Source organism: Rhinoraja longicauda, chromosome 26 (assembly GCF_053455715.1).
Source record: "Rhinoraja longicauda isolate Sanriku21f chromosome 26, sRhiLon1.1, whole genome shotgun sequence".
NCBI classification, from domain to species: domain Eukaryota; kingdom Metazoa; phylum Chordata; class Chondrichthyes; order Rajiformes; family Arhynchobatidae; genus Rhinoraja; species Rhinoraja longicauda.
Window position 1 is genome coordinate 5,734,157 of NC_135978.1, and position 25,083 is coordinate 5,759,239.

The 25,083-nt window shown below is 37.7% G+C and overlaps 1 protein-coding gene across 2 annotated transcripts in view; it reads left to right on the forward strand.

Annotated features, from left to right (window-relative positions):
- usp32 (ubiquitin specific peptidase 32) overlaps positions 1-25,083 on the forward strand; it is a 109,358-nt gene extending 84,275 nt beyond the window's left edge. For both annotated transcript variants that reach the window (XM_078422063.1, XM_078422062.1), the window contains exons 20-34: positions 1,307-1,445; positions 4,113-4,218; positions 4,597-4,770; positions 5,626-5,800; positions 8,360-8,511; positions 9,381-9,492; positions 11,499-11,710; positions 12,197-12,381; positions 13,830-13,916; positions 15,016-15,136; positions 15,351-15,542; positions 17,669-17,915; positions 19,607-20,082; positions 22,124-22,216; positions 22,848-25,083. In XM_078422063.1, coding sequence (XP_078278189.1) covers positions 1,307-1,445; positions 4,113-4,218; positions 4,597-4,770; positions 5,626-5,800; positions 8,360-8,511; positions 9,381-9,492; positions 11,499-11,710; positions 12,197-12,381; positions 13,830-13,916; positions 15,016-15,136; positions 15,351-15,542; positions 17,669-17,915; positions 19,607-20,082; positions 22,124-22,216; positions 22,848-23,021 — 2,645 coding nt within the window. In that variant the 3' untranslated portion in view covers positions 23,022-25,083. The remainder of the gene's footprint in view (positions 1-1,306; positions 1,446-4,112; positions 4,219-4,596; positions 4,771-5,625; positions 5,801-8,359; positions 8,512-9,380; positions 9,493-11,498; positions 11,711-12,196; positions 12,382-13,829; positions 13,917-15,015; positions 15,137-15,350; positions 15,543-17,668; positions 17,916-19,606; positions 20,083-22,123; positions 22,217-22,847) is intronic.

Here is a 25,083-nt window from a genome sequence, read left to right on the forward strand (position 1 = left end):
TTCCCCTTGATTCCTTGTCATTTTAATTTTGCTAGAGCATCTGAATGTGACACTCTGTCAAATGCTGCCTTGATATCAAAGGATGTCACTCTGACCGTGCCTATTTGCCTCAAGGCTGTAATTTGTTGAGCATCTGAGCGATGAAAGCCAAATTGAGCATTAGTGAGCAGGTTAGTGGTGAACAAATGGAGATTAATGGCATTGTCAACGACACCTTCCATCACTTTGATTAAGAGTAGACGTATTGGGCTGTAATTGCTGGATTGGATTTGTCCTGGGACACCTGGGCAATTTTGTACATTGACACTGGAATAGGTTGCAGATCCAGCTCTCTGTAGTCAATGCATATCTGCAGCACCAAAGTCAGAACCTTGTTGGGATTCATAATCTTATCCACAACATGACTATTTCTTATTATCAGGTCTATAGAATCAAGTTAGTGAAGACTAACTTAAATGAAGGTTCTGACCACTATTAGGGGGTAAGGTGGATCATCCAATTGGCATGTCTGTCTGAAGATAATTGAATTTGCTTCTGCTCCACTTTGCCTTCACTGGGCATGGAATTGTCCACCTTTTCCAGTTAGCTGTTTCATTGTTCATTGCATTTAGAATTGAATGTGGTTCAACTGCAAAGCATTGAATTATTCATAATGCAAACTGTCTTTCTGCTTGAGGCCCAGTCACTTCATGATTCCAGTTTTGAAACAGTACGTCTGTCTTGAATATATCTCATTTAAAAGGTGTGCTTGGTGTAAAGGCAGTGCTGCTCCTCCACATATACCATGCGGTGATCGCTCCCACCTTTATGGACTGATGCATCAGTGATGGGTAGATTGACACAGTCAAGTCAAGTAGATTTTCCCTTCATTAGTTCTCAGTCCAGCAGTTACATATTGAATATTGCAAGCTTATCATTCAGAATTTGACTGACTCAGTCAATGTTGGAGACCTCCTTAGTGATGGACATTCTACATTCTATGCCTTTCCTACATTTAACTCCTCCCATTACTCAACATGGATATGTACCCATTCATGACTTGTAGGAGGGCAGTATACTTTTTGCTGCCACTCACATTGAACCTACCACAAGAATCGGGATGTACCCACACTTGGTGATGGAGAGGTCTTGTGCATGCAATTACAATTCTTCAAATAATTAGCAGTACATTGGGAGAAAGATATTAAACGTGCCATTGTTTATTTGTGATAATTTCCTGATTTTGTTTGTTTTATTCCTGCTTTTCTTGTTTCTACCAGCTTCATAAATGTCACCATAATTAGGTTCAATAATATTTTCATTCTAGTTCCAACTGAAAAAGGTGCCACAGGGTTAAGTAACCTGGGAAACACGTGTTTTATGAATTCCAGCATCCAGTGTGTCAGTAACACACAGCCACTTACCCGGTACTTCATCTCAGGGAGACATCTTTACGAACTCAACAGGTAAGAAAATTTAAATCCAATTTGCTGATGTGACGTTTTGAAGATATCTTTTCCCTTTGTTCATTTCAATTTCAAAATTATTTTGATCTCTACTTTTGATTAATGCACCAAAATAAGAATATTATTATAATACAAAGGTACTCAGACGGAAGAAGGGTCTCGACCCGAAACGTCACCCATTCCTTCTCTCCAGAGATGCTGCCTGACCCGCTGAGTTACTCCAGCATTTTGTGATACCTTCATTATAAAATGAAACTGTTCTGATACATGAAGCATTTTGATTTTACTGAACTTGTATTGGGAACATTTAAAAGTGGGAATAATTTGCATTTACTAGATGAAAAACTACTTTTGAACAAATTTGTTTTAATTCTCGTATACGAATTTTTTTAAAAATTAATAGCAACTTCTGTGTGATATATAAATATGTAGCTTCATATTGAATATGCACAAAATATAATTAATATATGTGGCTTCTATTTAGTGTTATTCAGAGTGGCTTAAATGCATATCATGATTTGGCAATGTGATGGGGTTTGGTTTGTATTAGGTCACTTCATTCTGTGCTGTAATTTGGCTACTTTTGCCACCCCACTTATTTCAGAATCTGCTGGAGTTGTGATTAACTGCATGAACATTTTTACTGTGTGGCTACTGTCCATCAACAATTATTTTGTACTTTCATTGCATTATCTGTTTTGGTTTGAACTTGGTTAAATATAAATATTGGTCATCAATATTTTGAGGCAATGGTGATCTTGGTAACTCTTTTTGGAGGAGAGCTGTCGATTATATTTTTGAGTGCTGATTAATTGCTGAAAGTAATACTGGAGAAAAGGAATGGGTAACGATTCGGGTCGAGACCCCCCCCCATTCCTTCTCTCCAGAGATGCTGCCTGTCCTGCTGAGTTACTCCAGTGTTTTGTGTCTACCTTTGATTTAAACCAGCATCTGCAGTTCTTTCCTACACGCTGAAAGGATACGACAGGATTCTATTTATAGATAATTTATATTAGATTTAGTCTTGCGCCATTAATTCAAAACAACATTATTCATGAATGCACACATTAAACTGTCATAATGATCAACAGTGGCATATTGATAACTTTTAATAGCACTTAAATATTCCTAATTTTAATATTCTCCACATATGCTAGAATAAAGCTGTTTGCTCAGTATGAAATTCTTAAGGATTCATTTGTTCCAAAGACAATGCCAGCCATCTGGTTTTCTTTTTCCTTGTCAAATCATACCCAGATTTTCAACTGTTATATTATTAGTACAAAGATCTAGCTAATTTTCCTTCGGAATTAGAAAAAAGATGAAACGCATATTATTCAGCTGTATGATTCATAGTTATACAGCAGAGACTGGTCCTTTGGGCCCACCAGCCCATAACAACCAAAAATGTCCGATTTATACTCGCATTTGGCCCATATCCTTCTAACCCTTTGCTATCCATGTACCTGTCCAAATGTATTTAGTACCTGCCTACATGATACATAATAACAACAAATGAATTAATAAATATAATTTTCAAATACCTGTTTTCAATGCAGTGTTTTGGAACTCGAGGACAAATACACAAATCTCAGATAAAATTGTAGTTTGTATGTTATCTTTAAAACTGTCCTTAAATTTTCATTGTAAGATGAACAGGTTTTGAAAGCCCTATTCTCTTTTGGTATTCAAAGTAGGGAATAATGTTGTTTATAGCTTTTAAAGGATCATCTTGCTACATTCCGAGTTTACTTGTGGTCAAGGAACTTCACTGTTTTAGCCTTTCCATGCTTTATCAATTTATGTGACGCAGAGCAGATTTACTTCTTACTTGATAGTGCAGCACGACCACCTGATTTATGCACATACCTCACATTGGTTACGTTATATTCATGTTTCTTGATTAATGGTATGGAGTTGAATCATTAAAGTCAATGAATGACCTTCATGTTTCTTTAAAAAAAATACTAACATATTCATATTGAAGAAACTATTGGATGCTGCCAAAATTAAACTTGAACTAAACGTAAGCCCATTTAGCTACCTTATGTATACCCAACAGGAATAAAATAATGTTTTGTCAACTAAAAATGAATAGTTGCCCCTAAAATAACAAATTACACCTGTCTTTTAATTGGATGTCCATGTAATATATTCATGGCATAGAGAATAGATAGCCTTGTTTAGTTTGCTATAACTAAGACTAGTTATAACCTATTCTTATAATTTGTTATGACCTCCCCACCATCGAGGGAATCTATAGAAGGCGCTGCCTCAAAAAGGCAGCCAGCATCATCAAGAACCCACACCATCCTGGTCATGCTCGCGTTTCACCCCTGCCATCGGGAGGAATGTAACATCCAGGTTCAAAAACAGCTTTGTCGCACCAACTATCAGGCTATTAAACACTCTGAACTCCACCTACACTCTGAACTATGAATTTCATGGGTTGCAGTAGGGACTTTGGGTTGGTTTTTTTGCACCATGTTATTTTTTTAGATTGAACATTTTCTTTTTGTTTATTTAAATTATCTGTTGAGTACTGTGTTTACAACCTGTTGTACTGCTATAAGTAAGAATTTCATTAATACGTTTCGGGACATAAGACAATAAAACATTCTTAACTTTTGACCATAAGTAACTTGCTGCATGTGTGATTTATTACAGGGCTAACCCATTAGGAATGAAGGGTCATATGGCTAAGTGCTATGGGGATCTTATCCAAGAGTTGTGGAGTGGAACTCAGAAGAATATAGCACCACTTAAACTCAGGGTAGGGTATATAGTAATATAAAATATTTATTGGAATAAACCCATTTATGTTAGTAATTAAATCAGTATGTATTGAATTTAATGTGTTTATATTTGCAAATTTATTATATTGTGGAATTGATGAGAAAAATTAATTGATTTTTAACCTGTTTGCAGTTATTCCTCACTTGATGGTGGTAAAAATCAAGAACTGATATCTAATTAACAGATTTGACATTACAAACCAGAAAAAAATAATGTTAAATGGAAAGCCTTAGTGCTTAGGGACATTTGTGGAGGGATGGGGTTGGAAAGGAAGAGAGGACAATATGAAATAATAATATCAATGGTACTTTGTTTGCTCTTTGCCAACATTAAATTTTATTTTGTTTTATTTTAGTGGACGATAGCAAAGTATGCTCCAAGATTTAATGGTTTTCAGCAGCAGGACTCTCAGGAGCTTCTCGCGTTCTTGTTGGATGGTCTCCATGAAGACCTCAACAGAGTTCACGAGAAGCCTTACGTGGAGCTAAAGGATAGCGATGGCCGTCCAGATTTTGAAGTCGCAGCAGAGGTCAGTGTATTTCTGTTTGAAAATTCTGTACAATCAAAGCATATCCTGGTGAATATGATGTCTTAAGAATCTTTTGAATTTGGGTGTTTGTATTACTAAGCTGAAGATTGCAGGTTTGATTTGCCGTAAATTGATAAGTCTGTCTATTTTTAAATGGGTAATTTCCAAACTTGATTTTTTCCCCCACTTTTTTGATCATCAGAAAGCCCTTTGCAATTTGGTTCTTTCCCATCTAATCATATAGTCAAGAGAAAAATAGGAAAAAAAGTGCATCTTTTCCTTTGAAAATACATAGAAATTCTTCAGCAATTTCATAATGATGGTGTTCTGCTGAAAACTATATGTTGTCACGTGCATCACAGAAATGAATGTGGGTGAAGATTGGAATGGAGTCAGACCATATTTTAATTTGAAGTATTCCAGTTTATTGCACAGAAATAATTGCAGTAAGAACTACTGGAACCCTGCTCAGAAATCATACTGCCCATTTAATTGCGTGAAACATTATGAATTATGAACTATAATTCCGGGTTTCTTGCTGTGTATAATCAGCAGGCATTTTTTTAATTGCTTATTCTGATAATTAATATGACTAGCAGTTTTTCAATCATTCAATACCTAAATCAAAAATGTCTCAATGAAATATTCATGTTAATGTATCCTTTTTGAGTACTTATTTTTTCAGATGTACTGTTAGCAAATTTGATTCTTCTGAGTTTTGCTTTGAAGAAAAATGATGAATATTTTAATGCATATAGTGTACTTTAAGGCTGAGTGTTTTAAAAGCCACACAAGATACCTGCTATCTCATTGCCAATGGTAAACATTGCCCTCTCATTTTTCTTACCCTTTTAGGCATGGGACAATCACTTGAGGAGAAATAAATCAATTGTTGTTGACCTGTTTCATGGACAACTAAAATCGCAAGTTAAATGTAAAACGTGTGGTCACATCAGTGTTCGGTTTGATCCATTTAACTTCTTGTCCTTGCCTCTGCCAATGGATAGCTATCTACACCTAGAAATAACAGGTTTGTCAGTACATAAAATGGTTGGGGGTTTTTTCATATTACTGAGGAAATTGACATTGATATCCAAAGTATCTTTTCAGGTATTGAAATGTTTTGAATTTTTACAATCTGCATATTTTATGAATTTGGAGGAAAAGCTAAAATCAGTATTTCCCCAAAATCTACATTCATAAATGCACAAATTGTAAAATATGCCACAAAGAATATATTCTTAGTTTTCTTAAGTATGTCACCTTAATCATATGATAGTACCCACCACTAGGGCACCTTTGCTGTAGAACACTTTTCTCCATTTATTCCAGTCTTTCGCCATCCTTGCACAATCAATACATTTTTATTCAGAGGGTTCGACGTTCGGATGGTCACTGCTGATTACACAATATTCGCAACTCCTTAGAAAATGAAACCATTTTAGACAACATTTGAGCAAGGGCTGACAATTGGCATGACATTCGCACCTCAAACGTACTGGGCAATGAAGGTCAACAACAGAGGCCCAACCATCTAACTTTGACTTTCAAGATCCTTTGCTGATTTTCCACCAAACCTTCAATTGGTCCAGGACATCAAATTTTCTGGCGACAAAGAAGGTGAATTCTGTGGCGAATAACTAATCTCTTAAAATTCCAAAACCTTTACCATGTACAAAATCAGGAACATGAGTAATACTTTCCACTAGCCTAGAAGAATGAAACACTAATTATGATCAAATTTGATAAAGCAGTTCATTTGATAATCGCAAGCATCACCTAAATGCACATTTTCTTCACTGCTGTGCTCAGTGGCTCCAATCTGTACTGATTATAAAATGTAATCTAGTTATTTACCCAGGCTACTGCTACAACAGCTCCTGACATATGAGGGACAATGGAAACAAAACTACCTGCAGGTTCCCTTCATGTCTTGGTAATCTCTATTGATCATTGTGTCTAAATGCCAGAACTTGCCACCCTTCCGGATTGTTGGAGAACCTTCACCAGAAGGTCTGTCGTATAACATGATTAACCAATGCTTTTTCAAGGGTAGACACAAAATGCTGGAGTAACTCAGCAGATCACCCAGGATCCCTGGAGAAAAAGAATAGGCGATATTTTGGTATAAACGAGCATTTGCAGTTCTTTCCTACTTTTTCCAACAGTAATTTGGGATGGACAGTACATGCTGGCCTTGCCAGTGATGCCTATGAACTGAAAAAATGATTACATAAATTTATTTTTACTGTGCCCTGTTTACTAGGTCTTCCTACTCGATACAATGATATGGTTGCTATGGCTTCCCAATAAAAAAAAATGGTTCAAAACCATAGAACTGCCAGAAAAGCCGTCTTGATAGTCTGTTTCACTGTTCCACCTCCCTCAATATTTGGATTAAATATTTCTAATAATTCTACTGCCTTTTAAAAAAATCAAATTATGAATATTTAGCCAGCATGGTAGCTCAACGTATTTAAAAGCAGTACTGTGTTGCCAACCTGGAATAAAATTATTTATTCAGCTAATGTTTACCTTGATCAAATTCAGACCAATTTCCTTGGGTATATATAGACTTGCTACACAAAACTACCAGAGTTTAATTATTCAACTTGCATCTTTTAAAGTTGAGAAATGGGTATGCAAAGTGTTGATGTTCTGATGTTGGAAATTGGGGCATTTTTGCAGCCAGAGATGAAGGACGTTTAGTTTCTTGTTATTGCTTTTAAAGATGATCCTAAGTGGTTTGCGGTTAAATAGACTGATAACGGTCTTCCTGTCCATGATGCTTGAAGTATTTTTTTGCAATAAAAACAAGATGCTAGTGGTACTCACCAGGACAGGCAGTGCCTGTGGAGGGAGAAACTGTTAATATTTCAGATCTGTGACATTTCATTATGCCTGGAAAAGCGACAAAATAAGTGCGTCTGATAATGTAGAGAGGAGGATGGGTGGCGAGTGAAGCAACAATCATGTCTGTGGTTAGATAGCGATCAAGATTGCCCAGGTAATTGCACTGAAAGCAATTATATCTAGATAATAGCTGAACTACCTGTAGGAGTAGAAACATAGGAATATGAGTGAGGGCAGTTAGAGAAATGAAAACCTTGCTGGTATTGTGCGATGCAGAACACCGCAATTGTTGGAATAAAGGAAAACACTGAAAGCACATAGCAGGTCTGGCAACATCTTAGATAGGAACTGAATAAATATTACGGTTGGATGACCTTGCATTACAACTTTACAGTTAGAAATGCTAATTATCTGAAATAGCTGAATTCCGGATTGAATCCCAAGGGTGACAACATACAAAATATCTGATCTGATTGGATAGCATGCAGAATAATGCTTCTCATTGTACCTCGGTACATGTGACAATAATAAACCTAAACATAAACAACAAAGGATAAATGGCTTAAGAACTGGTCTCCACTTTTTTTTAATGCCTGAAGTAAAATGTGCTTTTTTTTCATTTAGTCCTCAGAACAGAGTAACATATTGTTGAAGGAAAAGATTAGTGATGCCGCTAACTATTTAATACTGGCAAAAGTTATGCTGATGTGATGAGAAGAAATGTTCTCTTTTTCAGTTATCAAATTAGATGGTTCAACGCCAGTCCGATATGGTTTACGATTGAATGTAGATGAGAAATATACTGGTTTGAAAAAACAACTAAGTGATTTGTGTGGACAGAATTCGGAGCAGATCTTGCTGGGAGAGGTTCATGGATCCAATATAAAAGTGAGTATCCTCTTCGGCAGAAACAGTCATATGATTGTACAGCTCCCTAAAGACTGGTATTGTATTTCCTTCACAATAGACAATAGGTGCAGGAGTAGGCCATTCGGCCCTTTGAGCCAGCACCGCCATTCAATGTGATCATGGCTGATCATTCTCAATCAGTACCCAGTTCCTGCCTTCTCCCCATACCCGCTGACTCTGCTATCCTTAAGAGCTCTATCTAGCTCTCTCTTGAATGCATTCAGAGAATTGGCCTCCACTGCCTTCTGGTTCTGGACTCCCCCAACATTGGGAACATGTTTCCAGCCTCTAACGTGTCCAACCCCTTAATAATCTTATACGTTTCGATAAGATCCCCTCTCATCCTTCTAAATTCCAGTGTATACAAGCCTAGTCGTTCCAGTCTTTCAACATATGACAGTCCCGCCATTCCGGGAATTAACCTAGTAAACCTACGCTGCACGCCCTTAATAGTAAGAATATCCTTCCTCAAATTTGGAGACCAAAACTGCGCATAGTATTCCAGGTGCGGTCTCACTAGGGCCCTGTACAGAATGTCTGTGCTTCTTGATTGGTTGAAACTAAGATTTAAATGCTTAATGTAATCCTCTCAAAATTTGCACCTCTAATTGGGATGTCATCCTTCAGCTGATTATAGTTGATTACAAGACAACTTGAGAAATTCAAGGGATAATTTTCACTTTCAAAGAAGTGTATTCTGAAGAGTAGTTATAAATTTGACAAAGTAATAATTGAACATGCACAACTTCTGTCTTTGCTATTTAAAAACATTACAGTCGTCAAAATTAATAGAAATCTTAATCAAGCAGTAACAAATCCAATGATGAATTTTTATTTTTTTATATCAGAATTTTCCTCAGGATAACCAGAAAGTACGGCTGTCAGCAAATGGTTACCTTTGTGCTTTTGAAATCCCTGTTCCAGGATCACCAACCCCTGCCACCTCTCCTGTAGAGACAGGTAATAGTCCATTGAATACGTGTCGGTGTAGTTGTGCACGTGGATAAATTGTAGGTATTAAACATATGGGTTAGTGGAAATGCTGAAAAATGTTACCATATCCTGCAACTTTCAACTTTACGCAGGTTTGAATTAATATAACTATTGTTATTTGACATTAGAGTGTTCTCCTTCCCTCCAACATAAAGTCAGCAATGGTTTAGTTTAGTTTATTATCATGTGTGCCAAGGTTCATTGAAAAGCTTTTTGTTGCATGCTAACCAGTCGGCGGAAAGGCTCTTCATGATTACAATTGAGACGCCCACCGTTGCAGATACATGATAAGGGGAATAATGTTTAGTGCAAGGTAAAGTCCAATTAAAGATATTCCGAGGGTCCTCAATGAGGTAGATCGTAACTCAGGACCACGCTCTAGTTGTTGGTAGGATGGTGCAGTTGTCTGATAACAGCTGGGAAGAAACTGAATCTGGAGGTGTGTGTTTTCACACTTCTGTACCTTTTGCCTGATGGGAGAGGGGAGAAGAGGGAGTGACCAGGTTGAGACTCATCCTTGATTATGTTCACTACTGATTGTACATTATTAGTTTCCATTTGCAGCAACTGCACATATTCCATGCCCATGGGCAGCAAGAACTAGACATACTTTATCTTGAAATGGCTCAAATTGGCTGAAGACCATATTTTGGGATATCGAGCCTCAGAAGACTGAGATAGATTACCCCATTTGCACTTTGAGCTGCAAATAATGAGGGTGGAGGGAGGGAGGGAGGTGGGGATGGAGGAAGGGAGGGATGAGAGGGAGGGATGAAGGCAAGGAGGTGAAAATGGAGGGAGGATGAGGGGATGGAAGTGAGGGCTCATCGTGGTCCCGAGGGCTGTAAATAATCACTTGTGCTCATCTTTTGTGTTATCATACCGGGTGCCACCATCATGGAAAGAGATTTTTATGGACAGCCTCCTCTGGTGGTTAAACCATGACTGACACTCAGCCATGTGAGCATTGGTGATGATTCATGACTAAATTTGGCAAGCGTGGAGCTTTAATTGATTTAGTCCATTTGTTGTGTGACTGCTGATGCTGGTTTACAACATGCTATTAATGTTTAGCATGCATATTATTATTTAATGTAGTTTCAGGTTAGCATCTCACTTAAGAGTAAAAGTTAGCTTCTGCATGATCTTTTCCATTCCCCATTGAACTGAGGTTGGTCTCTGAGTTTATTGGTGAAAGTAGATTGAGAAATATGGTGCTTTGAGAATGGAGATTGGGCTAGAATAAAATTTTCTAAGGACGAAGACTATGGCCAGTCAAGGTTGATTTCAGAACCTGTCCAGGGACTCTATCTGGGCCAGATGTTTTCTGAGAGTTTACCCTCATTAAAGCAGATCTGACTACTGCAACTGAAACGTAAGGGACAGAGTCAGGGGGAGATGGGGTGACCTGCGCAGTTGGAATTTTATTAGCCTGTTCAAAAAGGGCCTATTTTTAGTTCATTGATCAAGGTATATCATTGCTGGAGATCGCCCCAATTTCAGCTTGAGCAGGTGATTGTATTCAGTCTTTGCCATGCTTGTCTAGCATCTGGTTAAATGAATTGAGCTTATTTTGGAAACCTCCCTTAGCATCCCTGATAACATAGCGAAGATCATACATGGTCACCTCATACAGTACAGTCATTCTTGAAACTTTCAGATCTGGATTTTATCAGAGAATGAATCTCTTTCTCCCCCTAGTAATCTGCTTTTGACTTTGGTTAATATGACTGTGAACAGCGCAGTTGAGATTTTACACCAGCACTTTAAACATTAGTCTACTATGAGAAATAACTCTTTTGTTACACTAATTATTCCCCCAAGGCAGTGAAAAGAATTTGGAGCAATGTCTTATATAATCAGTTTTGATTGCCCCATAAAACATAAATAACACAAGATAATGTTTGTCTACAATATATTTTGAAATCATTTTGCATTATTTATTAAAGCATAGTTTTTTTTCTATTTATAAGATTCCTCCCAGGTGCCAATAGGTAATGGACTGCATAACCAGTCTTCGAACGCAAATCCAATGAAGCCAAACCTGATTCCAAATGGAATTCCCAGCACAGAAGTGCCAGCTGACAATGAGAAGAGCATCTCCAATGGCCTCCCCAATGGACACCTGCCAGGGCTTAATGACAGTCCATTCATAGGATACATTATTGCAGTTCACAGAAAAATGGTAATGTAGTGGTTCAAAACGGCTATTCAAAATTTAAATTACCTTTATTATAATTTCTAAATGTAATCTACTTTTCGTATACATCAAAGAAATTATGACTTCAAAATGTAAAAATATGGAGTTTGATCTATTCAACACGGCTTTCGATTGTGCTGAAGTAATGGAGAGTATTTAAAGAATATGAATGGAAAATGAGAATTAGAAACAGGGTTATATCATTGTCAAAATATGATTGACCATTGCAAACCTAGGAATTGTTTGGTGCAGTTCATCCCTCTAAGATGTTAATAATATTCTTTCAGAGTCTGATGATGGGTCTCGACCTGAAACGTCGCCTATTCCTTTTCCCCAGACATCCTACCTGACCCACTGAGTTAATCCAGCATTTTGTGTCTATTTCTTTTATTATCTGTACGCTGGAATCTTTTTGATCTTTGTTTCATGAGTATTATGGATTGTAATATAAATTATTTATCTTTTGCACAGATGCGGACAGAATTGTATTTTCTGTCCTCTCAGAAAAATCGCCCCAGTTTATTCGGTATGCCACTTATTGTGCCCTGCACCATACATACTCGCAAGAAGGACCTCTACGATGCTGTATGGATACAGGTTTCACGACTTGCCAGTCCTTTGCCACCTCAAGAAGCCAGCAACCATGCTCAAGACTGGTCAGTGCAGATCGTAATTAATATTTCTTCCACAGTGTGTGTAAAAGATGATACAAGTTCCACAGAGTATGTAAATGCTACTTGCAGTGTAAGAACATTTCTAATGAGATTGGATTTTATTCTATGACGTTGTGCTGGAATGATTGTGGTGGTTTGGCAGGCCAGTACCTGGCTCCCATGATAGTTTTGTAGGGAACTAATATCCATTGATTCCTGGCAGCATTTTGACTTGCATGGTGGAGCAAACATCAATTCTGAGTTATGCATAACTGGTGCTGTGCAAATATTATTCATGTACAATTTTCCTTGCTGGTATGTGTTCCATTAAGTACCAAGTTAATATTTTCTCTAGAACTGTCACGTTGTCAATTAAATTCATGTTACTGCAAAATAAATGATGATACAAGTGATTGGCACAAGAATATATTGAATTTTAAAAAATCAATTTTAGGGTGCTTCAGGATTTTTGATACGGCCTTTGCTGGATTTTGGGGCTGGATTTTGCATTTGGCAGAAAACAGTCCTGTTATTATTGATCTCCAACAAAGCAGTCACAAACAGAGTCATAGTCGGACAACTTTAGCCCAACTCATTCATTGAATGTCTGCAAATAACATTGTGATTTATATTAATTTTTACATTGAGGCCTACCACGACAATATTAGGCAAGTTCGCTGTAGCCAACAAGAAGCAATGGAAAGTCTATACAATTAGCCTCATCATTGTCAAAGTTATCAACTTTTGTCGGCATGGACAAGTTGGGCTGAAAGGCCTGTTTCTGTGCTGTCTGATTCTATGACTCTTCCTTGGAAATCAGAAGAGTGTGATACAAGCCCAACTTCAAAAACATGGACATATAATCTAGACTGAAGTAACAGTGCTACAATTCTAAAGTTTCCTATTGCCCTGGTCCACATAAAAGCTTTTCACTATACCTCTGTACACTTGACAACAAACTAAACTAAACATGAATACCTCATTCAAAGTTGGCAGAATAAAAACCACTTTCCTGGACAATTTGAGATCCAGGATGTATAAATTGACAGCCATATCTGCCTAGATTAATGACAAAATCTGGATCAGTTCATTCCCACACTGATTGCAAGCAGTTAGCCACGTTGTCAAAATAGGTTCTGCTTGTTGTAATTAGCTTAGAAGCACTTGGAGTTAAGGACACGCAGGTACATCAACAAATGTCAGTTTGTTTAATTTTATTTAATGTCCTTGTAGGTTCAATTCGGGTAAACTATTCCCTCGGTTATTTTTAACATGATCTGTTCCATTTTACGACTGTCACAGATATTTAGTTACCCTTTTTTAAAATGTTCTTTCCTGGCGCATCTTTAGAAATTCTTGTTTGGTGATCTTTTCATTTATGCTGTAAACTTTTTAATCCATTTGATGTATGTCCTTTCTCAAGGTTAATATTTTGTGTATCTATATTCTAGTGATGACAGTATGGGCTATCAATATCCATTCACTCTTCGAGTTGTTCATAAAGATGGAAATTCCTGTTCGTGGTGTTCATGGTACAGGTAAGGAGAAGACTTAGCTAGTTCCTTTTTGTCAGTTGCAATGAAGACCTTGCAAGATTAGCAAGTGTTTTATGAAGTGTTACAGTTTTGGTCTCCTAATTTGAGGAAGGACATCCTTGTAATTGAGGCAGTGCAGCGTAGGTTCACGAGATTGATCCCTGGGATGGCGGGACTGTCATATGAGTAAAGATTGAAAAGACTAGGCTTGTATTCACTGGAGTTTAGAAGGATGAGAGGGGATCTTATAGAAACATATACAATTATAAAAGGACTGTCCAGCTAGACGCAGAAAAAATGTTCCCAATGATGGGCGAGTCCAGAACCAGGGGCCACAGTCTTAGAATAAAGGGGAGGCCATTTAAAACTGAGGTGAGAAGGAACTTTTACACCCAGAGAGTTGTGAATTTGTGGAATTCTCTGCCACAGAGGGCAGTGGAGGCCAAATCACTGAATGGATTTAAGAGAGAGTTAGATAGAGCTCTAGGGGCTAGTGGAATCAAGGGATATGGGGAGAAGGAAGGCACGGGTTATTGATTGTGGACAATCAACCATGATCACAATGAATGGCGGTGCTGGCTCGAAGGGCCAAATGACCTCCTCTTGCACCTATTTTCTATGTTTCTATGATCATTGAAAACATGATTATATTAAGGTCTTAACCAAGTGTTCAGTCAATTAATTTTGCACTTTCACAAAAAATAATATTGACTGCAGCCCCAGCCTTGTATGACATCTGCTCAGTAGACAAATTGTCATTTTTAAGTAGTCATTGCCCTATCAGTAGGACCCCTGATATCTGCGGAAGGAATTTGACGAAGTGAAGTCACTAAATCACTTTGGAGCAAGATTGGTGAATTGCTTACAACCAACTGTCTACCATTATGTGCAGGAGATAATAAAATATTAAAAATAAGAAAGAAATTGTGCAATTTTTCAAAAAGGTACCAAGTATTTTGCTCGCTAAAATAAAGAATACGGAAAATATTTAATAATCCATAGACATTCTTGCTGTTAATTTACATGAATCTTTTATAGAAGTGGCACCAGTATTATATTTCCTCATTTTTACAATGCTTGAACTTTTTTTGTCCCGCTGTAGATTTTGCCGAGGGTGCAAAATTGAATGTAACGATCAAAGAGCGAGTGTTGGGAATGCTTATATAGCCATTGACTGGGATCCAACTGCTTTGCACCTCCGATATCAGACTTCACAAGAGAGGGTAAGTATTTTACTCAATCTGCAGCAATTTTACATGGTGGTAGACGTTTTTTCATATTTTCTTTAATTTTTTTGTATTTCTAATTGTCTATATTAACAACTCCTCACAGAAAATGCATGTGCTAGCACAACATTCATGTAGACAGCCATGCTGCTCAAAGATGCTGCATGGAGACCAGGATTAATTATGCATTATAATTGTCTTTAATTGTCAGATATGTGAGGAGCATGAAAGTGTTGAGCAGAGTCGGCGAGCACAAGCAGAGCCTATTAATTTGGACAGCTGCCTCCGGGGTTTCACAAGCGAGGAGGAATTGGGCGAGGACGAGCTGTATTATTGCTCCAAATGCAAGACTCATCGCCTGGCAACAAAGAAACTTGATCTCTGGAGGCTTCCACCAATCTTGGTACTGAGAATAAAAGATCTTGTTTTTGTTGAGCTCTGGCAGACTTAAATAACATATTTATACTGTAAATATACAGTGCCCTTCATAATGTTTGGGACAAAGACACATCATTTATTTATTTGCCTCTGTACTCCACAATTTGAGATTTGTAATAGAAAAAAAAATCACATGTGGTTAAAGTGCACATTGTCAGATTTTAATAAAGGCCATCTTTATACATTTTGGTTTCACCATGTAGAAATGACAGCAGAGTTCAAACATAGTCCCCCCATTTCAGGGCACCATAATGTTTGGTACACAGCAATGTCATGTAAATGAAAGTAGTCATGTTTTAGTATTTTTTTGCTTATCCTCTGCATGCAGTGACTGCTTGAAGTCTGCGATTCATGGACATCATCAGTTGCTGGGTGTCTTCTCTGGTGATGCTCTGCCAGGCCTGTATTGCAGCCATCTTTAGCTTGTGTTTGTTTTGGGGGCTAGTCCCCTTCAGTTTTCTCTTCAGCATATGAAAGGCATGCTCAATTGGGTTCACATTGGGTGATTGACTTGGCCACTCAAGAACTGATCATTTTTTAGCTGTGAAAAACTCCTTTGTCGCTTTAGCAGTATGTTTGGGATCATTGTCTTGCTGTAGAATGAACCGCCAGCCAATGAGTTTTGAGATATTTGTTTGAACTTGAGCAGATAGGATGTGTCTTTGGCTTTCATTGTCAATAATGTCGTCTTTGACTTTCATTGGCACAACTTTGGTCCTCATGTTGATAAACAGCAATAAAAGTTTCCAAAGGTGACAGAAAGACTGGAGGATGTGTCTATACACTTCAGAAATCATTATGCTATTGCCATCAGCAGTTGTATCATCAACGAAGATAAATGAGCCAATACCTTTAGCAGCCATACATGCCCAGGCCATAACACCCCCACCACCTTGTTTCACAGATGTGGTGGTATGTTTTGGATCTTGGGCAGTTCCTTCTCTCCTCCATACTTTGCTGTTGCCATCACTCTGAGATAAGTTAATCTTTGTCTCATCCGGCCACAAGACCTTTTTCCAGAACTGCGGTTCTCTTTTAAGTACCTTGGCAAACCGTAACCTGGCCATCCTATTTTTGCGGCTTACCAGTGGTTTGCATCTTGCAGTGTAGCCTCTGTATTTCTGTTCATGATTCTTCTGCGGACAGTGGTCATTAACAAATACACACCTGACTACTAAAGAGTGTTTCTGATCTGTCGGACAGATGTTTGGGGATTTTTCTTTATTATAGGGAGAATGCTTCTGAAATCAGCTTTGGAGATCTTCCTTGGCCTTGCCAGTCCCTTTGTGATTAGTAAGCTCACCAGTGCTCTCTTCTTAATGATGTTCCAAACAGGTGATTTTTGGTGTGCCTAAGGTTTGGCTGATGTCTCTCATAGTTTTATTCTTGTTTCTCAGTCTCATAATGTCGTCTTTGACTTTCATTGGCACAACTTTGGTCCTCATGTTGATAAACAGCAATAAAAGTTTCCAAAGGTGACAAAAAGACTGGAGGAAAGACTAGGTGCTGAGCACTCTCTTATACCTGCATTAAGGAGGCAATTAAATACACCTGAGCAAATACAAATGCCTGTGAAGCCATGTGTCCCAAACATTATGGTGCCTTGAAATTGGGGGACTGTATAAACACTGCTGTCATTTCTGCGTGGTGAAACCAAAATGTATAAAAATGGCATTTAATGAAATCTGATAATGTGTACTTTAACCACATGTGATTTTTTTTTCTCTATTACAAACCTCAAATTGTGGAGCACAGAGGCAAATAAATAAATGATGGGTTGTTGTCCCAAACATTATGGAGGGCACTGTAAAAAGCAAAAGTAATTTTGTTCAAAGCCTTTGATTTCTATAATGTAATTTTATTTTAAATTATCATTTGGTAAATGGTGCATGCAAAACGATGTTCTGAGAACCGGAAAAGGCACACATTATTATTATGATTATCAGTCAGGCTTCAAAGTAAATGCAAATTGATAATTTAGTGTATTATTTTTGAGCAATAAGAAATTTAAGTTCCTAGATCTAAAAGGATTCACAAATTAAAAATAAACTTATAGACTAACTGGGTTCTATGCATTTTATTTATTGACAGATAATTCACTTGAAAAGATTCCAGTTTGTTAATGGTCGCTGGATTAAATCGCAAAAGATTGTTAAATTTCCCCGGGAAGGTTTTGACCCTGGTGCCTTTTTGGTACCCCTTGATTCAAAGCAGACTGAACAACAGGCAGCACAAGTAGGACCGAATAAATCAGATTTGAGGAATATCCATGGATCGGTAACGGGTGACTGTCTTGGAGTACAATCTGGTGTAAACGTAGGCAATTTAAATTTGAAAGGTACTTGACATTTGTCATTTTTACCATGTGGTTTTGTTTTGTTATGATCATGTTTGTTATTTGAATATCAGTTTACCTTATTGGATATTTCTATTTTTTTAATCTACAAAGTTTTTAATTGGAATATAGGGTGCAGAGTGTGCAGTATGTTTGCTCCGATACAGGAAGGAGATGAACGGTTTGGAAAGGGAGCAGAGGAGGCTTAGCAGAATGAGGCCCGGATTAGAGGGCATTAGCGACAAGGAGAAGTTGGACAGACTTGGATTGTTTTCTATAAGAGGCATATATAGGGTAGACCATTAGAACCTTTTTCCCCAGAATGGAAATAGCAAAAAATAGATGGCTTTGTTTTAGCATCAGCGGGGCAATGTTTAAAGATGTGCAAGGAAAGCTTTTTACACAGAGTGCTGGGTGCCTAGGATACGCAGCCAGTGGTAGTGGTGGAGGTATATACGATGGTGACATTTCAGGCTTTTCGATAGGCACATGGTTATGCAGGAGGGATTATAATAATACATTTCATTTGTATAGCGCTTTTCTGGAAACTCAAAGACGCTTTACAGAGTAAGTAAAACATAAAAATAAATAAATAAACGAACAAAAAAAGGAAGGATATAAGAGAAGCGACGGTCAGTGGTTGAAGGCAGTGTTGAACAGGTGAGTCTTAAGTGATGTTTTGAATGTGGTGAGTGAGGAGGAGTCTCTGATGATTAGAGGTAGTGAGTTCCAGAGGGTGGGAGCAGCGATGGAGAAAGCCCTGTCCCCCCAGGATCTGAGTTTGGTCCGGATAGGGGGGGACAGGAGGTTAGCAGCAGCAGGGTGCGGGTGGGAGTGTGTCTGTGGAGGAGGTCAGTCAGGTAGGATGGGGCCAGCTTATGGAGGGCTTTGTAGGTCATGAGGAGGATTTTGTACTGGATTCTCTGGGGGGATGGGGAGCCAGTGGAGCTTGTAAAGGACGGGGGTGATGTGGTCACGGGTCGGGGATTGGGTGAGTAAACGGGCAGCGGAGTTCTGGATGTATTGGAGTTTATTGATGATTTTTGAGGGTGAACCATAGAGGAGGCTGTTACAGTAGTCCAGACGGGAGGTGATGAAGGCGTGGATGAGGGTTTCTGCAGCTGTGGAGGAGAGGGATGGACGGAGATGGGCGATGTTTTTGAGGTGGAAGAAGGCTGTCTTGGTGATGTGTTTGGTGTGTTTGTCGAAGAAGAGGGTTTGATCAAAGATGATGCCAAGATTCCGGATGTGAGGGGAGGTGGATACTGAGAAACCGTCGAAGTTGTGGGTGGATTTGGTGGGCGTTTTTGGTCCAATGATGATGATTTTGGATTTGTCACAGTTTAGTTTGAGGAAATTGATTTGAAGGCAAGATTTTATTTCAGTGATGCAGTTTGTCAGGATAGAGTGTGTAGCGGTGGACTATATGCAGGCATATAAGAGTGGGTCTTGATTCATGTTCGGCACAGACATTATTGGCTGAAAAGCCTGTCCTTGTGCTGTACAGTTCTGTTCCAAGTTCCACATGTAAATAAAGTAGAGGATTACTGTAGAAATTAATTGTCACATAATTCATTTAGCCTTGCAATTACAGCAAGTTGTGTTTATTTTCATAATCAAAGCTTTTAATGAACCAGAGAGACTTGCTGGTGGTAGGGTAAATGCTTATTTTCAGTTTTTGTCTTCAACTTCAGCATCTCCACCTTCAGGAAGAAAAAATCAGAATAATTTGTCAAGCGAAAGCATCAGCCCTACAAACAGCCCGAAACAAGGGAAAAGCAGAGGTCGACTACGCTTACCCCAACTTGGGAAGAACAAACTTTCAAACAGTAAAGAAAACCTGGATGGCAGCAAAGAGAATAACTGTAATGTGGATCAGATGTTAGAGACAAAGAATGTCAGAAATGCCCACTTGGACCAAGTCGTAGATGACAGTGATACGGCAGACTGCTCTGGGGGGGACAACGAGGGAGTAAGGCCGGAGATTGTTGCAACACCAAACACGGAATTGATTGTAGTCAATGGAGTGTGTCACAACAAACAGCAGAATGGATTTGGAAGTTGTATTATTAATGGAGAGTGTGAAAGCAACACAATTGAAGATGTATCTGCAGATGACCAAATAGATTCAGTCCGTTTGAAGCCTCTATATAACTTGTATGCAATCTCGGTAAGATCAGCCATTTCATGTCATTTGCATGGAGTAAACAAAGTCATTTTCAAGTATTAAAATGCGTAGTGCATAAACTGAGATTTAAAATTAGTTAACAATATTTCCTTTTATTTTAATTTTATTTTTCATCTACTCCATTCCCTTGTGAATTTGCCCAATTTGGAAATTGAAAACAAAGATATAAATAGTATAAGAAAATAACTGCAGATACTGGTACAAATCGAAGGTATTCACAAAATGCTGGAGTAACTCAGCAGGTCAGGCAGCATCTCAGGAGAGAAGGAATGGGTGACGTTTCGGGTCGAGACCCTTCTTCAGACTGAAGAAGGGTCTCGACCCAAAACGTCACCCATTCCTTCTCTCCCGAGATGCTGCCTGACCTGCTGAGTGACTCCAGCATTTTGTGAACAAAGATATAACTTGTCATTTAAACTATCAAATTCTTGAATACACAAAAAAATTGAAGTTATCCACAAGTAGATTGTACAGGACTGTCTGAAGGAAGCTCTAATATAAAAGTTGTTCAGGGTTGAAATATAAACTTCACTAACCTGGAGTTTACTGACCAGTATTCAGAATTTCCTGCCTGACTGCACGGTAAAATTGAAGTTTCTGCATAACTGTAATTGATATTTCTAATGATTAGAAATATCCCCCCCCCCCCCCAATTATCCAGTTCAAGAGGTTATCATAATTAGACAACATAACAAAGCACTGTCCAAAAAGACAAAGTCACATTCAGTGAATAGGCAAGGAATACGATCATGATTTAATACTTTTTTAAAGCAATTTATTGAATATTAAAGTGAAACTTCTGGGTGACTAGGGTCAAGCAGATCATGTTAGCATCCCTAACTAGTATTGGCTTCTGGACACTGGAGAAAGCAATGCTTTCTCAAGGGAATACCATCAGAGTTGATGGAGACTGAATCAGAGTTGACCCGAGACTGGATATTGCCCTTTTATTAGCTGGAGCATAGACAACAAGCAAGGAATTAATGTGCAGGAGAAAAACTGCAGATGCTGGCTTAAATCGAAGGTAGACACAAAATGCCGGAGTAACTCAGCGGGTTAGGCAGCATCTTGGGAGAGAAGGAATGAGTGACGTTTCGGGATGAGATCCTTCTTCAGACTGATCTGCATGACGGTTCAGGTTGAGATCCTTCAGACTGAATTAATGTTGGAAATATATTGAACATCAAATATGCTAAAGATGGAATAGTGTGTAGTTCTAATCACCATACTAAGTTGTAATCCCACTGAGGCAACAATGGCTCAATTGTGCTTATTGGTCAAGTATACATAAGCACAATTTTTTTTTCATACAGTTCAGTGACAATCCTGCTCTCCATTAGGCACAATCATTCTAAGTATAAGAGTGTAAACTAACAGACCACAAGAGTCAATACAGAAGAGCTGGCACTTTTAGGCGCCATCTTGTACCCTTGAAGTCTGAAATTCTTAAGTTTGCGATTTTCAAGGGTATTGCTAGACTTGGAGAATTTGAATTTTGACAAGACTCCCTAAGTTGGGTTGTTTTCTATGTTACAAAGGAAAAAACAAGGAATACAAAATTAAGATTTCATGACAGAGTAAAAAGAGTATTTTCCTTTAAGAGGTTTCTAATTATAAGGGAATATATTTTTAACATGAAGATGAATTTAAGAGGAGTGGAATTATTTTACTGAATAATTGCCACCTTCTGTAATGTTAATTTTCAATGAATTTCATCTTTATGATCTCAGTTCTGCAGTGTTCCTCTTACATGGTAGGAAAGTTGTTACCAAGAAGATGTTCTTCCTTTGCACAAAATGTTAAAAGCTTAAGTAGAGATGTGGACTCTAAAAATAAAAATGTTATTCAGTTGCCATTAGTTTCTTTGTTAACTCCTTTCTGAATATTCCAAGTGGTATTTCTCGTGAGATAAGTATTTGTGACATTTGCAATTAATTAAGGATAACACATAATAAATTGAAAGTAATTAAAATCGTGTTGGCCCCAAAATTAAAACTATTTTACTGTTTTTCACATTTATTAGTGCCATTCGGGAATCTTGGGAGGAGGCCATTATGTCACATATGCCAAAAACCCCAATGAAAAGTGGTACTGTTACAATGACAGTAGCTGTAAGGTAAGTTTATGAAGCAGTATCGTGTCAGTACATCTTAATCAAGTGCTGAGACTTGAGTGAACAGTGTATCCTTTTAAGTATCTTAGCTCGATCACGTCATCTTAGCTCACTCACCTCAGCCATCTCAAGAGATGACACTAGATCCTAATTTTCTTAGCGTTGCCAATGAGTAAAATGTAAATGTATCTCTTTGTGATTGAATATGGGCAGTGAGGTTCAGTGTGGTTCATGAACGTGAGGCTTTGTAATACCACAATTAAGCTCAAGGTAAAAGCCATGGAGGTGGGTGGACTTCAGAGGAATGACACTCGGGAGTGGGTTGGAAACAGCCAAGATGTCGTTATTAGAATACACTACCTTTTGTCAAATATAAATGGATATAGATTTTATTTTCTAACTATTAAGCTCTACCTACGTTGAAAGTTGAGGTAGGTTTACTGACTGTCCTCTAATTTTCACCTTCCTCCACTTCCAGGGACCATAAGCTTTGATAATTAGTAGCTTAATTGGATAATATGACCCTTTATATTTTGTTTGAAGGGAAGATCACCCCGCCTTATTTTTCAGAATTTTCTCTTGCTTTGATTCCTGTGCCTGCCATTAAAGGGACCCAATTGTTTCTCTCTTGCAGGAGGTGCATCCTGATGAAATTGATACTGACTCGGCCTACATCCTTTTCTATGAGCAACAAGGTGTGGATTATGCACAGTTCCTGCCAAAGACAGAAGGCAAGAAGATGGCAGACACTAGTAGTATGGATGAAGATTTTGAATCTGATTATAAAAAGTACTGTATTCTGCAATGAACGTGTTCTTCCATTCACCAGATGCCATGTGTTTGCTCAAAGACTGGCAACAAAACACTCCAAGTTGAGAATTTCAGGGTTGGACAGGTTTTCTGCTCAAAATATGCTGCTTCTGCAAATTCTTTTATGTGATTATGAAGCACAAGAAAAACACGTAGAAGTTGAAAACAGATGGTTATACTGATTTTTTTTGTTGTCTCTCTCTCTAGTTGCTCTTTGCAACTTGTGTCAGTAGCCAATATGATCTGCTACCTCCTTTTCTTAAAAGTGTTTGGGTTTCATACATTGTGTTGACGAGACCAGAATGGTAGCATGTCAGGAGGAAATTGAAATGTACTAAAACTTGGGCTACAGCATTTTAATTCTAACAGAGTTATAACTATCCATGTAGACTATTTTTGCCCCGAATGAATTTTGAGTGAATAGTTCATGAAACACAGTTTACATTTGTTACCTTTCTAAACTACTACTTCAGCTTGTATTTTTAATGTTACATAGCAGTAGGAACATTAATATTTTAAACAAATTCAGGAGAATACATTTTTTAATGTAAAATCTTGAAAAATTATAACATATGTGCCATGACCAATTGAACTCTTGATAAAACTAACAGTGAATTTACACAGCATCAATTTAAAAAGGTAATGCTAAGTTGGGTTGTGTTTCTTGAATTTTCCACATTTTTGTCTGATTTATGTGAACGTAGACCCTTGTGATCCTTAAAATAATTTTGTAAATCGGATAATGCTACACTGATCTGGACAGTTTCTGTACTGTTAACAATTCATATTTATTATGAATATATCCTAAACTATTTTTAGGTTGTTCATTTTCATTATAATGAAGCTGAAGAAACCTTATTTTGAAGGTTTGATAGTGTTGTATCAAAATCTCCCTGCATTTTCAGCACTGCTAAATACCACATGATTTTGTTTAGGCCTGCATCGCATTACTGTTACTTTGGAAACAATTGATTCTTGTTTTAAATTTAACATCTGTTTGCATTTTTAACGGTGTCATTACTTGAGCTGCAAAGCCTCTGTACACATCAATGGATTTTTGGACAGAAGTTTTTTTTGGCATAAACAAATCCTAGTTCACCGAAACACACGATTTCCTGATCTATTTTGCTATATTCGAAACTGGAACAGAGTTTGGTTTGCAGTTAGGTACTATGATTGAACAGTGTTTTGCCTTTAGAGGTGATTGCAATTCCCACCCAATGTGACTTTTACTGATATCCTGCAACATCCCACAGCTACTCTGATGGTCTTAAATATATATGTATAAAGACTACTAATTAAGCTCTGCTAAAGGGGAACATTGGAAAACACAATGTAATGTAATATGTGTCTTCGTTTTATTTTTTTTCGTCATTTTAGTCAGTGTTGCACAGTTCTGAAACTTCCTTCAAAATTGATGGCTAAATACTCTGCCTCATTGCTTGGCATTCTAATTAATCATGCCTTGCTTTATCTACACAGCAGAGTTTGTGCTCTTAACATTAAACAGTTTAGTGTATTTTGAAACTTCTGGAAAAGTACCACTGCACATTGTTTCGAACAAATCTACAGCTTTACGTTCATTTGTGTTTCCAGGATTGTTCCTCTTTTTATGTTCTACATGAGTTTAAAACAAAATGCCTAAGTGAATGATTGTGTGAGAAATGAGTATTTTAAACCATCCTCTCACTCACAATCCTGAAATAAGGGCAAGTAGTGCAATCTACTGCTGTTATTGTGTGTTCTTACAAGTCTGTTATAGATATAATGGTTGAAAAATATTCTTTTTTATTAAATTAAATCATTAATAACTGAAGAATTTATTAAATTATCTGAGTAACTACATTACATCTTATTTTGTAAATTCTTGTAAAAAATATTGACATTGCACTGAATTGGAAAATTTTTATGTACATAAGTGCTTTGTAAATATGGCAGTGAAGTATTGTAATACAAGCTGTAAAAACTGTACTTGTAATTGTATATGGAGTGAACCTGTTCATCTGTAACTATTAAAAAAGTCAATAAATACAGTGGCTGGAATGTGTGACTTGAATAAA